The sequence below is a fragment of the Kryptolebias marmoratus genome, linkage group LG18 (assembly GCF_001649575.2).
Source record: "Kryptolebias marmoratus isolate JLee-2015 linkage group LG18, ASM164957v2, whole genome shotgun sequence".
Taxonomy (NCBI): Eukaryota; Metazoa; Chordata; class Actinopteri; order Cyprinodontiformes; family Rivulidae; genus Kryptolebias; species Kryptolebias marmoratus.
The window spans coordinates 12287398-12304291 of record NC_051447.1 but is presented as its reverse complement, the minus strand read 5'-3'; the positions used below and the strand labels follow the sequence as shown (position 1 = coordinate 12304291).

The following is a 16894-nucleotide window of genomic DNA, read 5'->3' as shown; positions in this document are numbered from 1 at the left end:
AAGTCAAAACAAATGATTTTTCTCTAAATGCCATTTTGAGACTTTCTGTGTCTGTTTGGGAACATTGTGTTCATTTTGCTTGTTTGTATTTTGATTGGCCGTTCAGTAGGCATATTATGTTTATAAACAATCAAAACGATTTTAGTTTTATGAGATTGTTTTGGTAAAAAAAATTAAAAATTAAACTACAAGCATGGCCGTTTATGGTTGCGTTCGGTCGCGCATATATGACGTAATCGGCGGAGGGATCCTGGCTTGTCAGAACCATGGTGAGATGTACAGAAGAGATCTAACGTATAGCTCAGCCACTCATTAGGACAGAGGCACATTTAACAGTGAGGACGTTTGAACGAGATTATCTTTAAAAGCAAATGTTAACTTTCGGATAGTACCGTTTGCTAGGCTGTCCAGCGTTTCGGGTGCTGGCTTTCGGCTTACTTTCTGGTGTTCTGCGGTGGAAATAGCAAAAATGTCGTCTCCAAGTCCGGGTAAAAGGCGAATGGATACCGATGTGGTGAAACTGTATCCTTTTTTTCTCAACATAAACAACCATTTATGTTCCGTCTGATAGCGTATGCGGAAATGTTATGTATGCTTGTGAGCTATTTATGCTGCTGTTTGTCTAATATTGGTCTTTGTAAACCAAAACAGTAAGGGCATCCACTGTGAATTGCTAATGTTTTGTGTAAACAACATTTCGCCTGCGAGCTTCCAGTCGCTTATCGGACAACTGTATTAACCAATCAGGTCGTTCACAGGTTCTTTCAGCGTTTTTTTCCTCCCCAGCACAATATGTACCAAGTGTTAGCTGCTTAGTTTAGTGTCTACGTTTAAAAACACACACACACACACACAGCAACAGTCGTACAGACGCTGGCGTTACCCTTTTTGTATTATATTCTCCTTTAATCTTCCTGCAGTGGACGTAAGACTGCATCGATACCCTTGTTGTAATTTGGTTTTCTTTGTCCAGCTTGCTTATATTTAAGGGGGAGTTGAGTCAAACTGCCCCCTCACACGTTTATTTACACAGGAGCTTGTTTACATAACGTCAGGCTAACCGAAGAAAAAAAAGAAGCTGCTCTCTTTTGTTCGTCTCGTGTAAATGTTGGCGTTATTAAAGCGACACTTTGAGGCCACGTTAGCCATGCTTTGTCACCTCTGTGCTGAGGTTTCTTTTTTTTTGTTGTTGTTGCAACGGTGTTGTGTTATTTTCCACTTGTGTCTTTGAACCGCTGTTGAGCTTTGCTGGGTTGCCTGTTGGGTAATTTTCAACATCAAAATGGCCACCTGATCAGTGTTCCTCACTGTACTTCAGTGTCTTGCATGTGTTTGTGTAGGAATATGCTCACTGGAGCCGTTTTGGAGTAGTGGGGTTTCGTGTTTTTGGACAAATATTGGTTGTTGAAGTGAGTTTGCAGGCTGTGTGTGTGTGTGTGTGTGTGTTCACGGTGCTTGAACTGTAAAGCAGCATCCAGTGTGTTCAAGTTTGTTTTTGTCCTGCTGATGTGTTTGTTTGCCTCGCGTCGGGCTGACACAGGGAGCTGTGGAAAAAGTGAGGGCACACATTTTTTCTGTCTTTCTTTCTGTCCATATGACATGTTCTTGAACAACAGTGCGAGCGAGGAGTTTTGTTTTTGTTCCAGCACAGTGGAAACCTTGCTAAGTGATTGGGTCGCCTGTTACTAGCCGGAAACCACGAGAGGGAGGGACCTGAAACAGCTGATGGGATGGCAGCGGAGCTTAGTCAAATATGGGGGTGGGGGGTGGGGGGGTTGGAGTGGTCTGGTCAAATGAAATCAAAAAAACAAAACAAGTGGAGTTTGTCCAAACAGGTTCAACACAAAAGAAAGAAATATGTTTGGAAAGAAAGTTGCTTGCTTTTGGATACATTCTGACTCAGCCAGTGGTGTAAAAAGTGTGGCTTGTGGGCCATTTGTGGCCCTCTGACTTGTTTTCGCGCCGCCTCCAGTTTAAGACTGGTATCATTCTTGCCCGTGAGTTTGAGAGATTGATGCAGATGGACACTGTTTCCAAAACAAGGGTGATATGTTTTTATCATTTATACGTTTCCAATTTCACAGTAAGAAAAAAAAAAGACCACAAACCTTTTACCAAAAAGCAGGCTTACGGATAACCTGGCTACATATAGCAAGTGTTTTTGAAGGAAAAAAAAATTACTGATTTAATCAGGAAAAATGAACAATTTCATCACCTGTCCTAAAGTCCCTTCAAACCTAAGCGATGAATCAGTGTTAGCGACCGCCAGCTGGACGCCTTTTCAGTTCTTCCACCACCCTTTTAGGTCAGGCTGTAATCCATGGGCGTGTGGGTCTGGAAGATTTTGGAACAAACTCTCTCAGGTGAGGGTTTGAACTGCCAGAGTCTACCACCACATCACCCCTTTAAAGCTACTATCTTTTTGAAGAAAAGTGACTCATACTTTTTGCTTTCGTTCCCAATAATAGAGTAAAATGTGCTTTCCAGGCTCAAGAAAACCAAAGGTTAAATGTTTGCAAGGCCTTTTTATGTTTGTTTTGTTTTTTTGGTTGCATTGTTGGGAGTTAAATAATAAAAATAATAATTGATGTATTTTGTTATTCAAAAGCTCAAACTTTTGTGGTCTACAAGTACTTTCAACACCCCTGGAATAGACTGTTACCTGACTGTCCATTTCAAACGGCACAAGTTCTGTGCCTTTCTCTTATTATGTTTGACCTGAGGAAATTTGTTACATTTACTTTCTAGAAACCTGTGCTTGTTGAGGCAAGTTTGTTTCCTCTACTTGACACCATTTAATGTATGTGTAGGCAATGGCACCTGTGAGAGACTAGTAAAATGGACAGAACAAATGTTTTTTTTTGTTGTTTAAATACCTCCTTGTTCTCTTAATCTCTCTTAACCTCTTCCCTTTAACCTCTTGTTATTCATTTTAATTAATATTATCATTGCAGCACATAAAACCTTGCAGCAGTAGTTTCTTTAGCGACTTGACTGACAGGCTAGAGAGATCTGCTGTGTGCCACCTGCTCGGTTCTGTACAGGGAGCGTTGTGTTGTGTCAGGAGCGAGCGTTGAAGAAGGCAAACGTGTTTTAAATGTAGGTCTGTCATGTTGGGCTGTGTAGAACAACAGAGCACGTGCTTCTGCTGTTCAAGTTGTGCCTTTTCCGTGTGGCTAAGGTGAGGCTCTATTTGGAACCTTTCTGCGCGTCCTCTCCGAGTGTAACCAAACCCCGAAACTCACGCGTCATTTTAGACCGGCGCAGCTTCAGAAAGGCTTCGCAAATTAATTTGCTGTGGTCACTGGAGAGCTGAGAATCTAGAGCGGGGGGGGCATGGATCTCAGAATGACCTCCATATGTGGAAGTGCTGGGTTTAAGCGTTGTCCCAAGCCACACCGTATAGAGCCGTTTGCTCTTAGCTAAGACGCTGTGTGTAAGCTTTTAGCCTCGGCTCTTTGTACAGCTCTGATTTGCTTCAGCGTTTCTTTGTGTGCTCGGACTCTCCCATCCTGAGCTCACACAAGTGTGTCGCCCTGAGCAGCAGCGCGCAGCCAGATTGAGTTTCTAAACTTTACATTAGAATAATTCGGCCTGCGTAACTTGTCCATTTGGTTTTTGGTCTCGCTCTTGGGCCTCTTTGCAATAACATGTTTTGGAACAAGATTCTTTGCAGATTGTGTCATTTCAAAGAGCTTTACATCCAGCCTGCCATACGAAATTGACTGGACACACTTTTTTTAGTAAGCGTAACTGTTGCGTGGTTATTATTGCTCACTTGCAACAGTAATTTCAAAGGGTAAGCTGTTGAAATTTGAGCATATGTAAATGACATTGCAACGCTAGTGCTAATGTGAGCCCACAAGCTCTTGTGTTTTCCATTTCAGAAAAAGACACTGCAAATCCATCTGAACACATATCCTAAGATGTCACACTCAGAGTATCTTAAGATTTGTAAAGCGGACTAAGTTATATCCTTTTTGGTGTAGGCTAGTGCTGATTAGCTGTGGGGAGCCATCTTGAATTGGGTTGACTATGAAGGTTAATCAGTTGTAAATTAAATGATCACTTTCTGAAAGTTTTTTATTAAAATCTGTTCAGTGGGTTATGAGGTATTTTGCTAACAGATAAACAGAGTTGAGTCCAACAGTTAATGCCAAAGTTTTAAGCAAAGATCTTGCACAGTGAGTAGCATTTTCTTTTAAAATGATTCTCTGCTACAACCATTTTCTAACAACAACTGCGAAAATTATAGCCGTTTTTGTGTTTTCTATGGTCAGTTAGTTGTGGCAGCCATCTTGAAAATTGGGTTGGCTCCAAAAGTGAATCAGGTTTGGAGGTACATCCAGTGATTATGTCCTGAAAGTTTCATTAAATTGTGTCCAGCTGTTCATGAGATCTTTTGTTAACAAACAGGCAGAATTTACTCTTAAGTAGTTAATGGCAAATTTTTAAAGTTAGCACTCAGAAAGTGTGTTGGGGATCAGTCTCAGCTTCTACCACATAAGATTTGAGGTAATTTTAGGTATATCTGTAAATATGGCGTCATATTTTGAAGAGTCAGTTGGCTGTGGCCACCATCTTGAATCAGGTTGAGTCCAAAAGATATTCAGGCGTAGATGTACACCAAATGAACACTTTTTTTTTTGTAAGTGTCATAAAATTTCATCCACTGGTCCATGAGATATTTTTGACACAGGCAAAAACATTATCACCTTTGGCGCCGGGCGACTATGAGGAGGCAGAGTTTTAGACGTTAAATGAGCAAATCTTGCTGTTTTCAGTAAATATCTTTCTTTAACTTTATCATGAAGCTCAGGATGCTCATTTGTTCATCTCACTGCATCGGATTTATTGCTGGAATTGATTCTTAGCTGTTTGTTTCATTCGTTCTCTTTTTTTTTTTTTTTTGCTGGAAGGTTTGACAATGATGGGATTGTTTAATGGATAAGAAATCCATGAAGCATAGCCACTTGTCATTTAGATTCAGGACTGTGGGGAGTTGTTAGGGAGGGGTGCTGCATGCCTAATCTGCCCAAGTATCCATCATATTAACGCTGCATAATACTGGGCTTTTCAAGTTTTTGTTGCAGCTTAAATTTTTATTCATCCTTACCTTTTCCCTTTTTTATTTGATATTTTTCCAGAAATAATGTATTCATTTGTCCAGGATCCTTGCTTCATTAGATTTTTTTCTTCTTTTTTTTCTTCTTTTACTGCCCCCTCCTCTTCTTTCCCTGCAGTTGAGTCCCAGTCCTGGGCTTTATCTGCCCCCCGCTCAGTGCTTCGGCCCTATTGTACCCTCCTGACATGGCATCCGGACGGCATCAGCAGTGGCTCCTTTTGTGTTTTTCGCATTTACAGGAGCCCCTGTGACCTCCGCCTCCCGCTGCCGTGTCAGAGTGTGTCACCCGGTCACGGGCAGCTAATCTGCCCGCAGCACCATTATTGCAGTACTGGACGCACCGGGCGCAGTGCGCTGTGGGGAATTACCAGCAGTTTTCTGCCCTTTTCCTGACTGTGTGATTGATTGGGTGGAGAGAGGCCCGTTGGCTCAAATGGGGAAATTTCGGGTCAGTTGATGAAGCTGCGCCAACTGACCGCAGCTTTTGTTTTTTTTTTTGTTTTTTTTTTCCAGTACAAAAGCTTTGCTATTGTAGGCAAAAATGAAGCTGGAAAGGTCAGGGAAAACTAACAAACCAAAATGCAATATACTGTAAGTATAAAAGGGTGTTTTTATTGAAATTTCAATCAAATCTGGTGAACTTTCCTTTGCTTGCTTTGAACCTTGAGTGAAACTGTTGACACTCGAACCAGGGTGACTATGAAATTACAGTTATAAACAGGCTTTAGGGTAATGTTTTGTCCTGATGAAGGAGCTCGAACTCTGCCTGGCGTGGCGAGAAAAGGCTCAACATCCAAAGCTTTGAAAGCTCCAAACCTCCCACAGCTGGTGTTACACACAGTCAAATAAAACAAGTGTGTGTGTGTGTGTGTGTGTGTGTAGATTTGTGTTGTGAATTGACGGCTGTGTGTTTGCTGATAATCACCAAAAGTGTTTGTGCAATGAAAATATTTTTAGGCTCCAAACAAATTTTATTCCACAGCGAAGAGTTAACGTGAGCCCACGCTGCAACTCAGGGGTTTTCGTATAATAACTTTGGGGGACGGGGTTTTCTTACAAAAGCTGAAGGTTTAACTGAAATAAAAGGTATGTACATTTAAAATATGGTAAATTATTCAATCAGACCCTTGCACCTTATTATCGCCTGCTCTGCTGCCAAAAGGTGAAGGTGGACGATAATGCTTTTGCCCATGTGGAATTTTAATGAAACTTACAGAAAGTAATCATTAGTTGAGCATCTACAACTGATTAACTTTAGGGAGTCAGCCCGATTCAAGATGGTTGCCACAGCCAACTGACCTTTTTTTAAAAACACACAAATGGCTTCAACTCTGTCAATTTTACAGATATCGATCTCAAATTTAATAAGTTAGCTGCTGAAACTGATTCCCCAATGCATATTCTGAGCACTAACAGATTGCACAAGATAATTTCAGGTGCCCAAGGTAATATGAAACGAGGCTAAAGTCAGAAGAAGTTCCAGATTTGATTGATAGTCTTGATTGGGAGGGGGACGGGGGCCCAGGAGCAAGCCATCTCCGACAGTGGGAGATTTGAGGCCCTCGAAGTTAATCCCACAGCGCTAACAGTAAAGCTTTAGCACGCATGGCTGAGTTCCCGTTTAAAAAAAAAAAAGAAGAAAAAAAACAGATGGACTGAAGTTCCTGTCATTGTTTTGCATTATTATTATTATTTTTTGCTTCTGGCTTCTGGGAGTCTTGCTGACTTTTTCCATTCAAATGCATGGGTGCCCATCAGGCACAGCTGTTTATTTGGGCCTGTGAGGCTGATGTAGTTGTATAAATGTAATGCTTTAGTAAATTAGTACAGAGGCCTTATCAGAAACGACAGTATCCACACCCTGCATCTGACTGGGAACTCATCAGCCTCTGTGCATTTCTTGTCTGCATTATGTTGATAAAATTAGCAGTGTGGATTTATTTTTATTTTTTTTGCCTGCATGTTAAATTTCAGGTTAGCAATTTCTCTAATAGGCCATTAGGAAAATGTCCTTTTGTTGTTTCATACAGCAGGCAGCAGATCCCGTCTGTAAGATTCTGCTCATTAGGCTGTTGCCTCAGATTCAGGCTGTTGTGTCTCCTGCCCCGGCTCACTCTTGTGTTCATTAATGATCGTATCGTTTGTGCGTACGCACACGCGGCTGAAACACACATGCACAAACACACACGCACACTGAGCCCCGTGCTCTGGCTGTAAATAGACTGTTGATTTACAGAAGGACTGAGAGGAGGAGCAGCTGAAGGATTCCCGTTTGATTGCGGTGGGTGGGCTCTCATCTCTCACCAGCCAAGACAAAAGAACTTGGCCCGTTCAGTTCTGTGCCGCTTCGGCTCTCACACTAGGAGGTAGCTGCCAGTATGCCGAGGCTTTCATCTGATGGAAACCAAATCTGCATTGCAAAGGAAATTTGGGTTTAATATGGACTATTTTTGCGTCATTTTGAGTTTGAGGGAGATGCATTGTTTTGCTGAATGCTTAAGTGGCGAATTTGAAAACGTAGGCTTAGGAAAACCGCAAATAAGCAAGTTAGACATCCTGTAAACACTAAAAGTTTTCCATGTGCTTTTTAAGCCGTCTATCATAAATTTGTACCACTTCCACGTGTTGACCTTTTGATTCTCAAAGCAGAAATAAAAACAAAGTTATTCAGAGTTCATTTACTTCCCATCCTCGATGAAGTGAGCGAAGCACTTCAGCTCCCAGACATTTACATGTGGATTTCAGTGAGTCAGGCCTTTGGGCGCATATGTCCATTGATATGTAAAACCCGCTGCGAGGTTTTCTTCTGCGCAGCCCACACATGCTGCTCCAACATCAGTATTCAGACACCGAATGTGTCAGAATGAGCTGGACGCTTTGAGAGCAGACGGTTTAAGCTCACTTTTGTTCACTACCTCCACACTTCAGATGTTTAAAAAGAAGAGTAAGTTAGATTCAGCGGTAAAAATGACCACAAGTTGTTCTTTTCTCGGATGTAAAGGGGAACAGTTGAGGAACTTGAGTTCAGTTCACTTCTAGCATACATACATTGTTTTGCTTTTTTTTTTTTTTTATTGTCCGAAGGCAAAAAAGTTGACAATGTGTTGTTGTTCATTTGTCTGTACCATTGCATTGACAAAACATCTCATGAACCACTGGATGGATTTTTAAAAGACCTCTCAGAAAGTAATCAAACAGCTAATCGACCTTAGCCACCACAAAAATGAACCATAACCCTCTTTGCAGACTTGAGCTCAAGTTCGATGTGGTGGTGGCTGACAATCTTCCTGAACACACACTCCAAGTGCTAACAGATACCGCAAGACGTCACAGTGACGCATGAGATTGTGAATAATGGCTAATACAAGGATTGACTAAAACTCCCATGACTCCGTCCCTCCTCATCATAGGCTGATCTTACACTCTGGCATAAAAGGTGACGGGTGATATTGGGTAAATATTGGGTACCTTGAGTGGCTAGAAAAAAGGGCAGCACTAACTCCTAAGACATTTTGTCCAATTTCATAGGATTTGTGACTTTTTTTAGTTTTGAAATAATTACTAGAATGATTTCCTCTGAAGCAAGTTCTTATTGCTAGCTCAAGCTTCATGACTGGAGCCATAAGAATACCTTTTTTTTAAAAAAAGAACCATGATTAAGTTTATTCTCTACAGTAATTTTAGAGGAATAACTGGTGGTAATTGTAGAATTAATTTGGGTATAACAGTTTCTTTCCTTTAGTAATTGAGAAGAAAGCCACTTGCCCTAATAAAATCACTATTTAGAACAAGTTGTGTTAGAGGTGAGAAAATTCCTCCAGTTTAGGAACACTGATGCAGTAACAAGACATAAGTGAGTTTCCAGGATCAATGAAGCAATTAAAGAGCTCAGTTACGTTACTCTAAAACACCAAATAAGAAGAAAAGGGTAAATTAAGTGGCTTAAACATTATGCTAACAGCAGAGAGGGGTATTATGGTATTATAAAGGCAGCAACATAACATACTTTAGATTTTATTAACCTAGCAGAAATGAAAAGGGATGACATGTCGTTGAGCTGACTTAACATCTGCAACCAAGAATTGCATCAACTTTGTCGTTCGACTCGGACAGTGAGAGACCATCTACAGTGGCAGCTTTTGTAGCCGAGGACCTGCTGTATATTCAGCTGTTTTTGCAGCTGTTAGAGTGCATTATATGCTCCCATTTCACTTTACTGAATAACTACCTGCTCTCTGCACCCAAACCAAAACTGAAATGAGTCAGGGACTAAAGCTTGACAAGTTTCGATTACGTTAAGTTGGCAACTAATTTATGTGGACATATTTTCATGAACTGAAAACGGCCATGCTTTAGAAATAACACTTAAAAGCATCAAATATAAAGGAGCTTCAGGCGGCTTGTGCAGCTAGCCTGCCTATGTTCCGACGGCAAGTGAGATTTTTCTCACTGACAGATATGGAGAAGACACCTGCTTTGTGGAAAGTGTCGGTTTCAGTGTGATAAAGTGAGAACAGAGGACTGGATCGGTGAAGTTGCAGGGGAGAGCTGTTTGTCTGGCGCTGAGCTGATTTTAATCTCCCTCTCGCAGCAGCAGCAGCAGCGCCCCGGCTCGTCGCTTGGCTCCGCCTGCTGTGTCGGGCGCTGCAGCGGCGGCGGCGGTGTGCAGTGGAGGTCACACAGTAATCTACTTTGCTCGGTGCGGGATAGTTGCATCCAAAGTTGAACGCACAAACAGACACGTTTAAATACAGGATTAGACCTCGGGCGAAACCGTCTACAGGGATGGCGCTTAGACAATTAAACATGCACAAAGGTTTATTATTGATGTTAAGTACATAATAACAAGTCTGATTTTTTTTGTGTGTGTGTTTTGTACATTTGCTTGCTGTTTTTCTTTCTTTTTTTTCAGTAAGGATCTTGTGCTCATTTCTATCTGCCTGTTTTTGCGGAGGAAGCCTACCTGTAGCTTACATCCTGAGGACAGCTGCTGTATTTCCTGCCTTTCATCTGCAGGGTCTTTCATTGTACATTCTTGCTACATTTTGTGTGTGAGGCAAAGAAAGTGAAACAGAGCTCTCTGCTTCAGAGGGATTCATCTCTACATAAATATGCGAAGGTGAAGCTACGGTGGCTCTTCTGCCTTACAAAATAAAGGAACAATTGTGTGAACTCAACTAGCACTCATTTATTGGCAGTAAAACTAACCCCCTCACTCCTTTTAATTGCGTCATTTTTGCATTTTTATGCAACGTTTAAAGTGTAAATGAGTTCTTTAGATTAGAAATTATTGAAAGGTCACAAAATAATTCAGTCGAGAAGCTCAGAAATAACAAATCCATGTTTTTTTATTCTGTGATATATTGTGTAACAGATTATCCATGATCTTTGTTTCTTGTAAAAAAAAAAAAAAAAAAAAAACACTTTGATGGGCAACAAAGTGACTTGTGAAAATCTTTGAAGAGGGAAGAAAGTGCTGTGAGACAACCAAAGTGCTTTCCTTCAACAGACACCGTCTCCAAGCTGGAAATGTTTGGAGTGTGTGTGTGCGACGCTGCATTGTTTGACAAAGAGTTGTTTATGATTCTCCGTCGTGTTTGTTTTCCATACTTGGAAAGGAGGTTAGACGGGATGGGATATTTTGATCCCGGGTCGCCCGGGGACAGTGGCTGGCCTGAGAGGGCCAGAAGAAAAACAAGGCATGTCTGCACCACAACGGTAGATGCTATTTACCGAGTATTTTTACCCTTCAGAACCCAGAATGTTAAAAAAGAAAAATCAGAGTAGCACTGAGCCGAGTCCCTAATTGAACTTAAAGAGGATAATTAGCATTCTGAAAGGAGCTCTTTTAGGCCCGTTTTTAAAAAAATAATAATTTATAGTCTAAGCATGAGAGTGTTTTCACATTTAATTATATCAGGCCTTTGTGGGTTTGAGGTGTGTGTTCCTCTGAACTGATTGGGCTCTGTATCCGATTATATGTGTGTAAAAAGGATATTGACCTGGTGCTGTCCACAGATTATGATTATGAATTATACTAATCCAAGGAGGAGGGGATGGGACAGTCAGTAAACTAAGATTTGGAAGCAAGGAAGCACAATGTTCATTAAAGAAGTTGTTTTTTCTTTAGCAGTTTTGAGATGTTTGGTAAATATTTTATGCACAGTTTACATATTTAAGTCCATATAACCTATCTATAACTTGCATATTTATATCATTCATGTTTGGGTTTAGGTTATATTTACGTAATCTGTCTATATGTTCTGAAGTTTGTTGCATGCAAACTACTGACTTAATCTAGTCCGTGTCCTCATCTCGCTCAGTAAGAGAAAATCGCATCGTCGTCTCTTGTGATGTGTCACGTCACCTTTTGTTTAAAAAAAAGGAGCGAAGCACGTAGCTATTTAGCATGTGCTGCGTGTCCTGCCAGTCTAGTTTAGAGCACCAACACATTTATCTCTTTGGACGGATGAATGGCTACTTGTCACATGTACAGAACTCGCATTTCATAAAGCCAAGAGTCACAAGCTCCACCACTTAAGCTTCCTTCTGACGGACTTGCCAAATTCTTCTTTGGTAGCGTAATAGAGTTTATGACGACAGGGACTTGTTGTCATTTGTTTGGGAAGAACGAATGCCTCGAGCCTCCCATGTCTGAAAGAAAAGGCTAATGAGTCAGACTGTTACGTCACCCTAGAGTTTGATCAAAATAAATTCAACAGCAAGGGGTTCGATTTGTAGCGCCACAAATGAGAGGACAAAGTGAGTTTTAACCCGGCAAATCGACAAAGACCACATTAGTCTTAATGTCAATAATTTACGACTCTCTGGTGTTGGCTGATGATTGCATTAGTATGGATACTTGATGGAATGTGCTCAGTCCAGCTTCGCTGCTAGAAATTTATTGCTCAGTCTATCATCACATGAGTCAGATTTCAGTCAGCTGTTCGCCCTGTTACTTCTTCCTTCCCCGACCAGGACAAAAGAAATTCAAGCTGCCCAGCATAATGGAACCCACTGCTTACCTTCACTACAATACAGTGATAAGCCAACATGGTACTGTTGGAGACTCTTTTAGCCCAGCTTCAATATGAACTGATCTGAGAGGTCAGTCCTGCCAACAACGTGTCTGAGTGAGGACAGGATGGTGAAATTCACAATCTGCCTTCTTTTGAATTATTTTAATAACGTTCACTCCAAACATTTGGTTTCCCTTGAGGGTAGGATTAGAATTTATCATTTCACTAACAAAAAAAAACCCCTTCTTTTAATTTCCTTGTATTATAGTTTTCTTAAATGCTTTCATCATAAGTATCAACTCAAACCCTAAATGCTGAATTTTAACTGTGAGGTCAGTTCCTTATTTCCCCCATTATAGTCTGCACGGTCATGTCAGTTAACCTGCAGCATTATAGGTGGTGATTCAACCCCATTAGAGGCTTACCCCCCTAAAAAGAAAAAAAAAAACTGTCAAGCTGCTATCTTCCATGCACATTCAGAGTCTTTCCCATCCCCCTCCCCAGCACTGCTGCCTCCCCTCTCGTAGCTGTACCCTCATTTGTTCACCAACCAGCCGTTTCACTCTTGGTTTTGTGTTTTTTGATGTGCTGACATGCAGGCCCGAGCTGGGTGAGCTGGTAAATGTAAACACGGTGCACGTCGAGCACCAGGCGAGATTTATTTTGCCCCGCGAGCTTCCGACCAGCGCCGTTTATGTCATTCTTTCCTAGCCTTCGTCTTTGAAGAGCCTCAGAGCGGCTCGTCGACATCAACGCAAGTCAGAGCGACGAGCTTCCTCTTCTGTTTGACAGTGACACATTTTCTTGCCGAAGTCAGGGATTCAGTCTGCTCTGAGCAGACTGAACCAGAGCTTAAAATAACCTCCAGTTTGATTTAACCCTTTGGTGTCTGTGACGCCGCTAATGGGATATACTTTCAATCAGGACTGAGACCCAAGCTGCTGTCACGGATCTGACCTTTTGCACCTTGTGTTTGTCAGGCGCTCTGTTACGGTTTTCCTGTTTCGGTTTCTCTGCTTCCTAATGCACACGTTTGTCCTCTTTTGTCCTTTGGTTTTGTTTCTTGTTCTAGCTTGCTCACATAAATGAACAAAGTTAATGTTATTTTATCATTAAGAAATAATCAAAGTGAACATGAGTTTTTATCCACATTTTTGTGGTGCGATGTATTTTTACCTTTTTTGTTCCAGATGTGTTTGTATCTTCAGTTCCAGTTGAGATTTTCTCCTCTGTGATCATGTCGGGGGGTGATTCGGGCAACCATAAATTTTGTAAGCTGTTCATAAATGACATCGAGCATTTAACACCCAAATAATCAGATTCAAATTATTACGAGAGCTTAAAACTGACCACAGATAACTGAAGCACAAATAAAAACGTGACATTTAAAGTGCGACACAAACGGGGGCCAAGCTTGTGGCAGCATACACTAATTAAAGTCCAGCGGATTATTAAAGTCTGAGAGATTGAAAGAGACTGGCAGCAGCAGCCAAATCAAGGATCTATGGATGCTTTACATTCAGAGCATGGTTTTAATTCATTTTGGCTGGATTTGAACTTATTACTAGTCATTACAGTTGAGTGTTCAGGACTAAAGGTCAGAGGAGAATCATCGTGAACTGTTTTTTTTTTTCTACAGATTTGTATGATCGTTTCATATAATTTCCATCTGCAGTCCTCAGTTTGTTTCCCTTTTCTCTTTTTTCTTTTCTTATTTTTCTTTTAAAGAAAAGTACAGGGTTGGAGGTCAGAGTCCACTTGCATCTTTGTTTTCTGTGCAGCAACGCATGTGATAACGCACTGGAAACAATCGCAGATGATTACCGGTTTCTCGTTCTGCCACGCTGTCAGTGACTGTAAATGATTTGGCGTTCTGTGTTCTTTCGTGTTTGTCGTGAACCCATTTTTCTTAACAAGTCTTTTAGCATCGAGAGCAAACACGAAGTCACCATCCTCAGTGGACTCAATGAATTTGTAGTGAAGTTTTATGGACCACAAGGAAGTAAGTATTTCTGCTCTCCGATACGATCAAGCGTTTTAAATGTACTTCTGTTGTCCTTTTTCCTTTGGGACAAACATTTATTTATAAACTTTATCCATTTTGCTCCCATAAACAGATAACTTTCATGGTTAGCTGAACGTTAAGTGAAAATAAATGCAGGCGGCCATTTCATTAATAACAATACCATTTTGTTGTGTGGAAATCCAGAGAGGGTTCTTCACAGCTGGGTAGGAATGAGAACTGAATGGTTGTAAAACGAAGAAGAGTCATAGCCTCATCAGCAGGAAATCCTTCTTTCGTATGCAGTTTGCAACATTTGTCGAAGTAAAACCACTGCCACGCATCGGCCGAAAGAGGAAGAGGGTGTTTGATTGTGTTTGTGATGCCTTGGAGTCGTCAAGCAAGGCGGTGCTGCTGAGCGCACGCGTGTGTCGGTGTGCGTGCCCGCCGTCATCCGTGTGCTGCTCACTGTCAGTACACAAGGGTCCTGTTACAGCTATTCTGGGAGAGCAGCACACTCACTGAACCTCGGTCTCTTCCTCTTTGATCTCGGCAAATTATTTGAAGGGATTTGAAAGGTAAAGAATCCTCCGGGGCTGAAATGCATTGCTGCATAGCTCAGCTGTAGCGAAGGAAGTTTATGGAAGTCCTAATTCCACCGGAGTGCACAGAGGTTGGAATGTGATGTTCAGTCAAATAACAGGCCGCTCTCTCCCCTCAGCTGTGTTCCTTTATGGCGTCTTATTCTTTCATGTGCAGCACCGTACGAAGGGGGTGTGTGGAAAGTGCGAGTAGATCTTCCTGATAAATACCCGTTCAAATCGCCGTCAATAGGTAGGAGTTCTGCCTCACGTATTTCATGGGTTTTTTTTTTGTTCATTTTGCTTTAACTCTGCTCACTTTTTCTTTGTCTTTCAGGATTCATGAACAAGATTTTTCATCCCAACATTGATGAAGCGTATGTCAATTTTAGTCATGTATTCATTTTTTGAGACAATATTGGTTTCGTATTGTGACTATTATCATAGTTGTTTCGTAACACCTACAGTGTGTGAAGGCTTTGTGTTTTAAAGCTTAACAAATGATACTTTCCTTCATCTTTTATTTGTCTGAAGAAGGAATCACTTTGACAAAGTGCTAGGATTCAAGCTACTGAATGAATGTGTGTTAGAGGGAGGAGCTGTACAAGAAAGAATTTACAGTTGTGCATCCTGGTGGTGCGAGCGTGTTGTACAAGACTAGTTGCAATGATCTGTGTTGCTTTTTTTTCTATCAAGTAGCTCTTTTTTAAGTTAGGAGCATGTTACATACAAAAGATATTTTTTAAAAAAAGAAAGAAAACTCGACTGAAGACTGCACACTTTTAGGGAACTTTGATCATTGTAAATGCACATTTGAAGTAGGGGAGATATGGGTACACAGACAGAAAAGTGGCAAAATTGTTAAAATTAGGTATTAAAGACTGAATCTCATGTAGTTTGGTCACACGTTACTTCGAAAATTGATTGCACCAAAATGTTTTAAATTAATACAAGTGTTTACTCGCTTCTAAATGATGGAAGACATGTCGTGTGTTTGCTGTAAGGATAGGATGTAGTAAACCAACACGCAGATGAAGAATGATGATTCTAGTATTTTGTTTTTTTTTGTTGTTAAAATATAGAGGTGATAAGTTACAAAGAAAAATATTTTGAAATGTTACAATAGGCAGGTTTTGATCTACACTTACTTAGTTAGGTTTGTTTCATGTTTTTCCCCATTACCAGTACTATTAATTTACATAAACCGTGTCACCCATTAAGTTTACAACTGTCCAAGGAAAACCAAGATTTCATGGCCCATAAGCACTCCAATTTTGCGTCAGTAAAAGTGCTTTTACTGGTTTTCCTCTCAGTCGCTGCCATGCTTTAACTGCTAATCAGCGAGCCCATTTGTATGAAACATTAATGAGATTCTTTGTAATGACCGTTTGACATAAAAAGGGTAGAATATGAGGCTAATTAACATTCACACATGTCCAGATGGCTGGTAATTTGCAAAAGAATTGCTTGAATAGCTGCAGGTGTGCTGACTTATGAATCTTGGTTAGGTTTTGTTTTTTTTTTTTTTCTTCTTTTTTTTTTTGAAGCACAGTATTTTTGGCTTTTATGCACATGTTGATTTGTCGTACTGTGTTTTTTTTTTTTTTTTTTCTAATTTCCACAACCCAAAACTTGCAACTCCTAGCTCATGGTCCGCCTTCCTTTTACAAAAAGATTAATTATACGTTTTTATCAGAACACTTTACATTTATTTCATTTATTTTCTGAATAAAACTAACAAAATGTGTATTATGAGAGTAAATGTGGCACATTTTGAGGGACTAACTTAAATATTTGTCAGATTGTAAACTTATCCGATGGCCTACTCAGCCACATTTACCACTTTAGTGAATCTACAGAAAATGTATAGCTGGTTTTATGCAGGTTGTTCCAGCTGGAGAGGTGTCTTTTGCCCTCTGTTTTCATTATTATTATTATTTATTTTGCCTTATTCATGATGACACTCCTTATTTAAGTGTTGAAATATTCAGTTTAGAAAACTGTGCAGTAAGTCAATTAAGTTGTTAGTTGCTGTTGTTAGTTTATAAATCACTGAACGGTTTAGCACCACAATACATTAAAGATCTGTTATCGCTGTACCAACCGTCTAGACCCCTCAGATCTTCTGCTTCTGGACTGCTCTGCATCCCCAGAACCAGAACCAAAC

At 40.6% G+C, this 16894-nt stretch overlaps 1 protein-coding gene across 1 annotated transcript in view; it reads left to right on the top strand.

The window, feature by feature from the left end:
* The first annotated feature begins 254 nt into the window (after positions 1-254).
* Positions 255-16894, top strand: part of ube2h (ubiquitin-conjugating enzyme E2H (UBC8 homolog, yeast)) — a 22120-nt gene continuing 5480 nt past the window's right edge. The window contains exons 1-4 of the mRNA XM_017414869.3: positions 255-522; positions 14070-14146; positions 14906-14980; positions 15065-15104. Coding sequence (XP_017270358.1) covers positions 470-522; positions 14070-14146; positions 14906-14980; positions 15065-15104 — 245 coding nt within the window. The 5' untranslated portion in view covers positions 255-469. The remainder of the gene's footprint in view (positions 523-14069; positions 14147-14905; positions 14981-15064; positions 15105-16894) is intronic.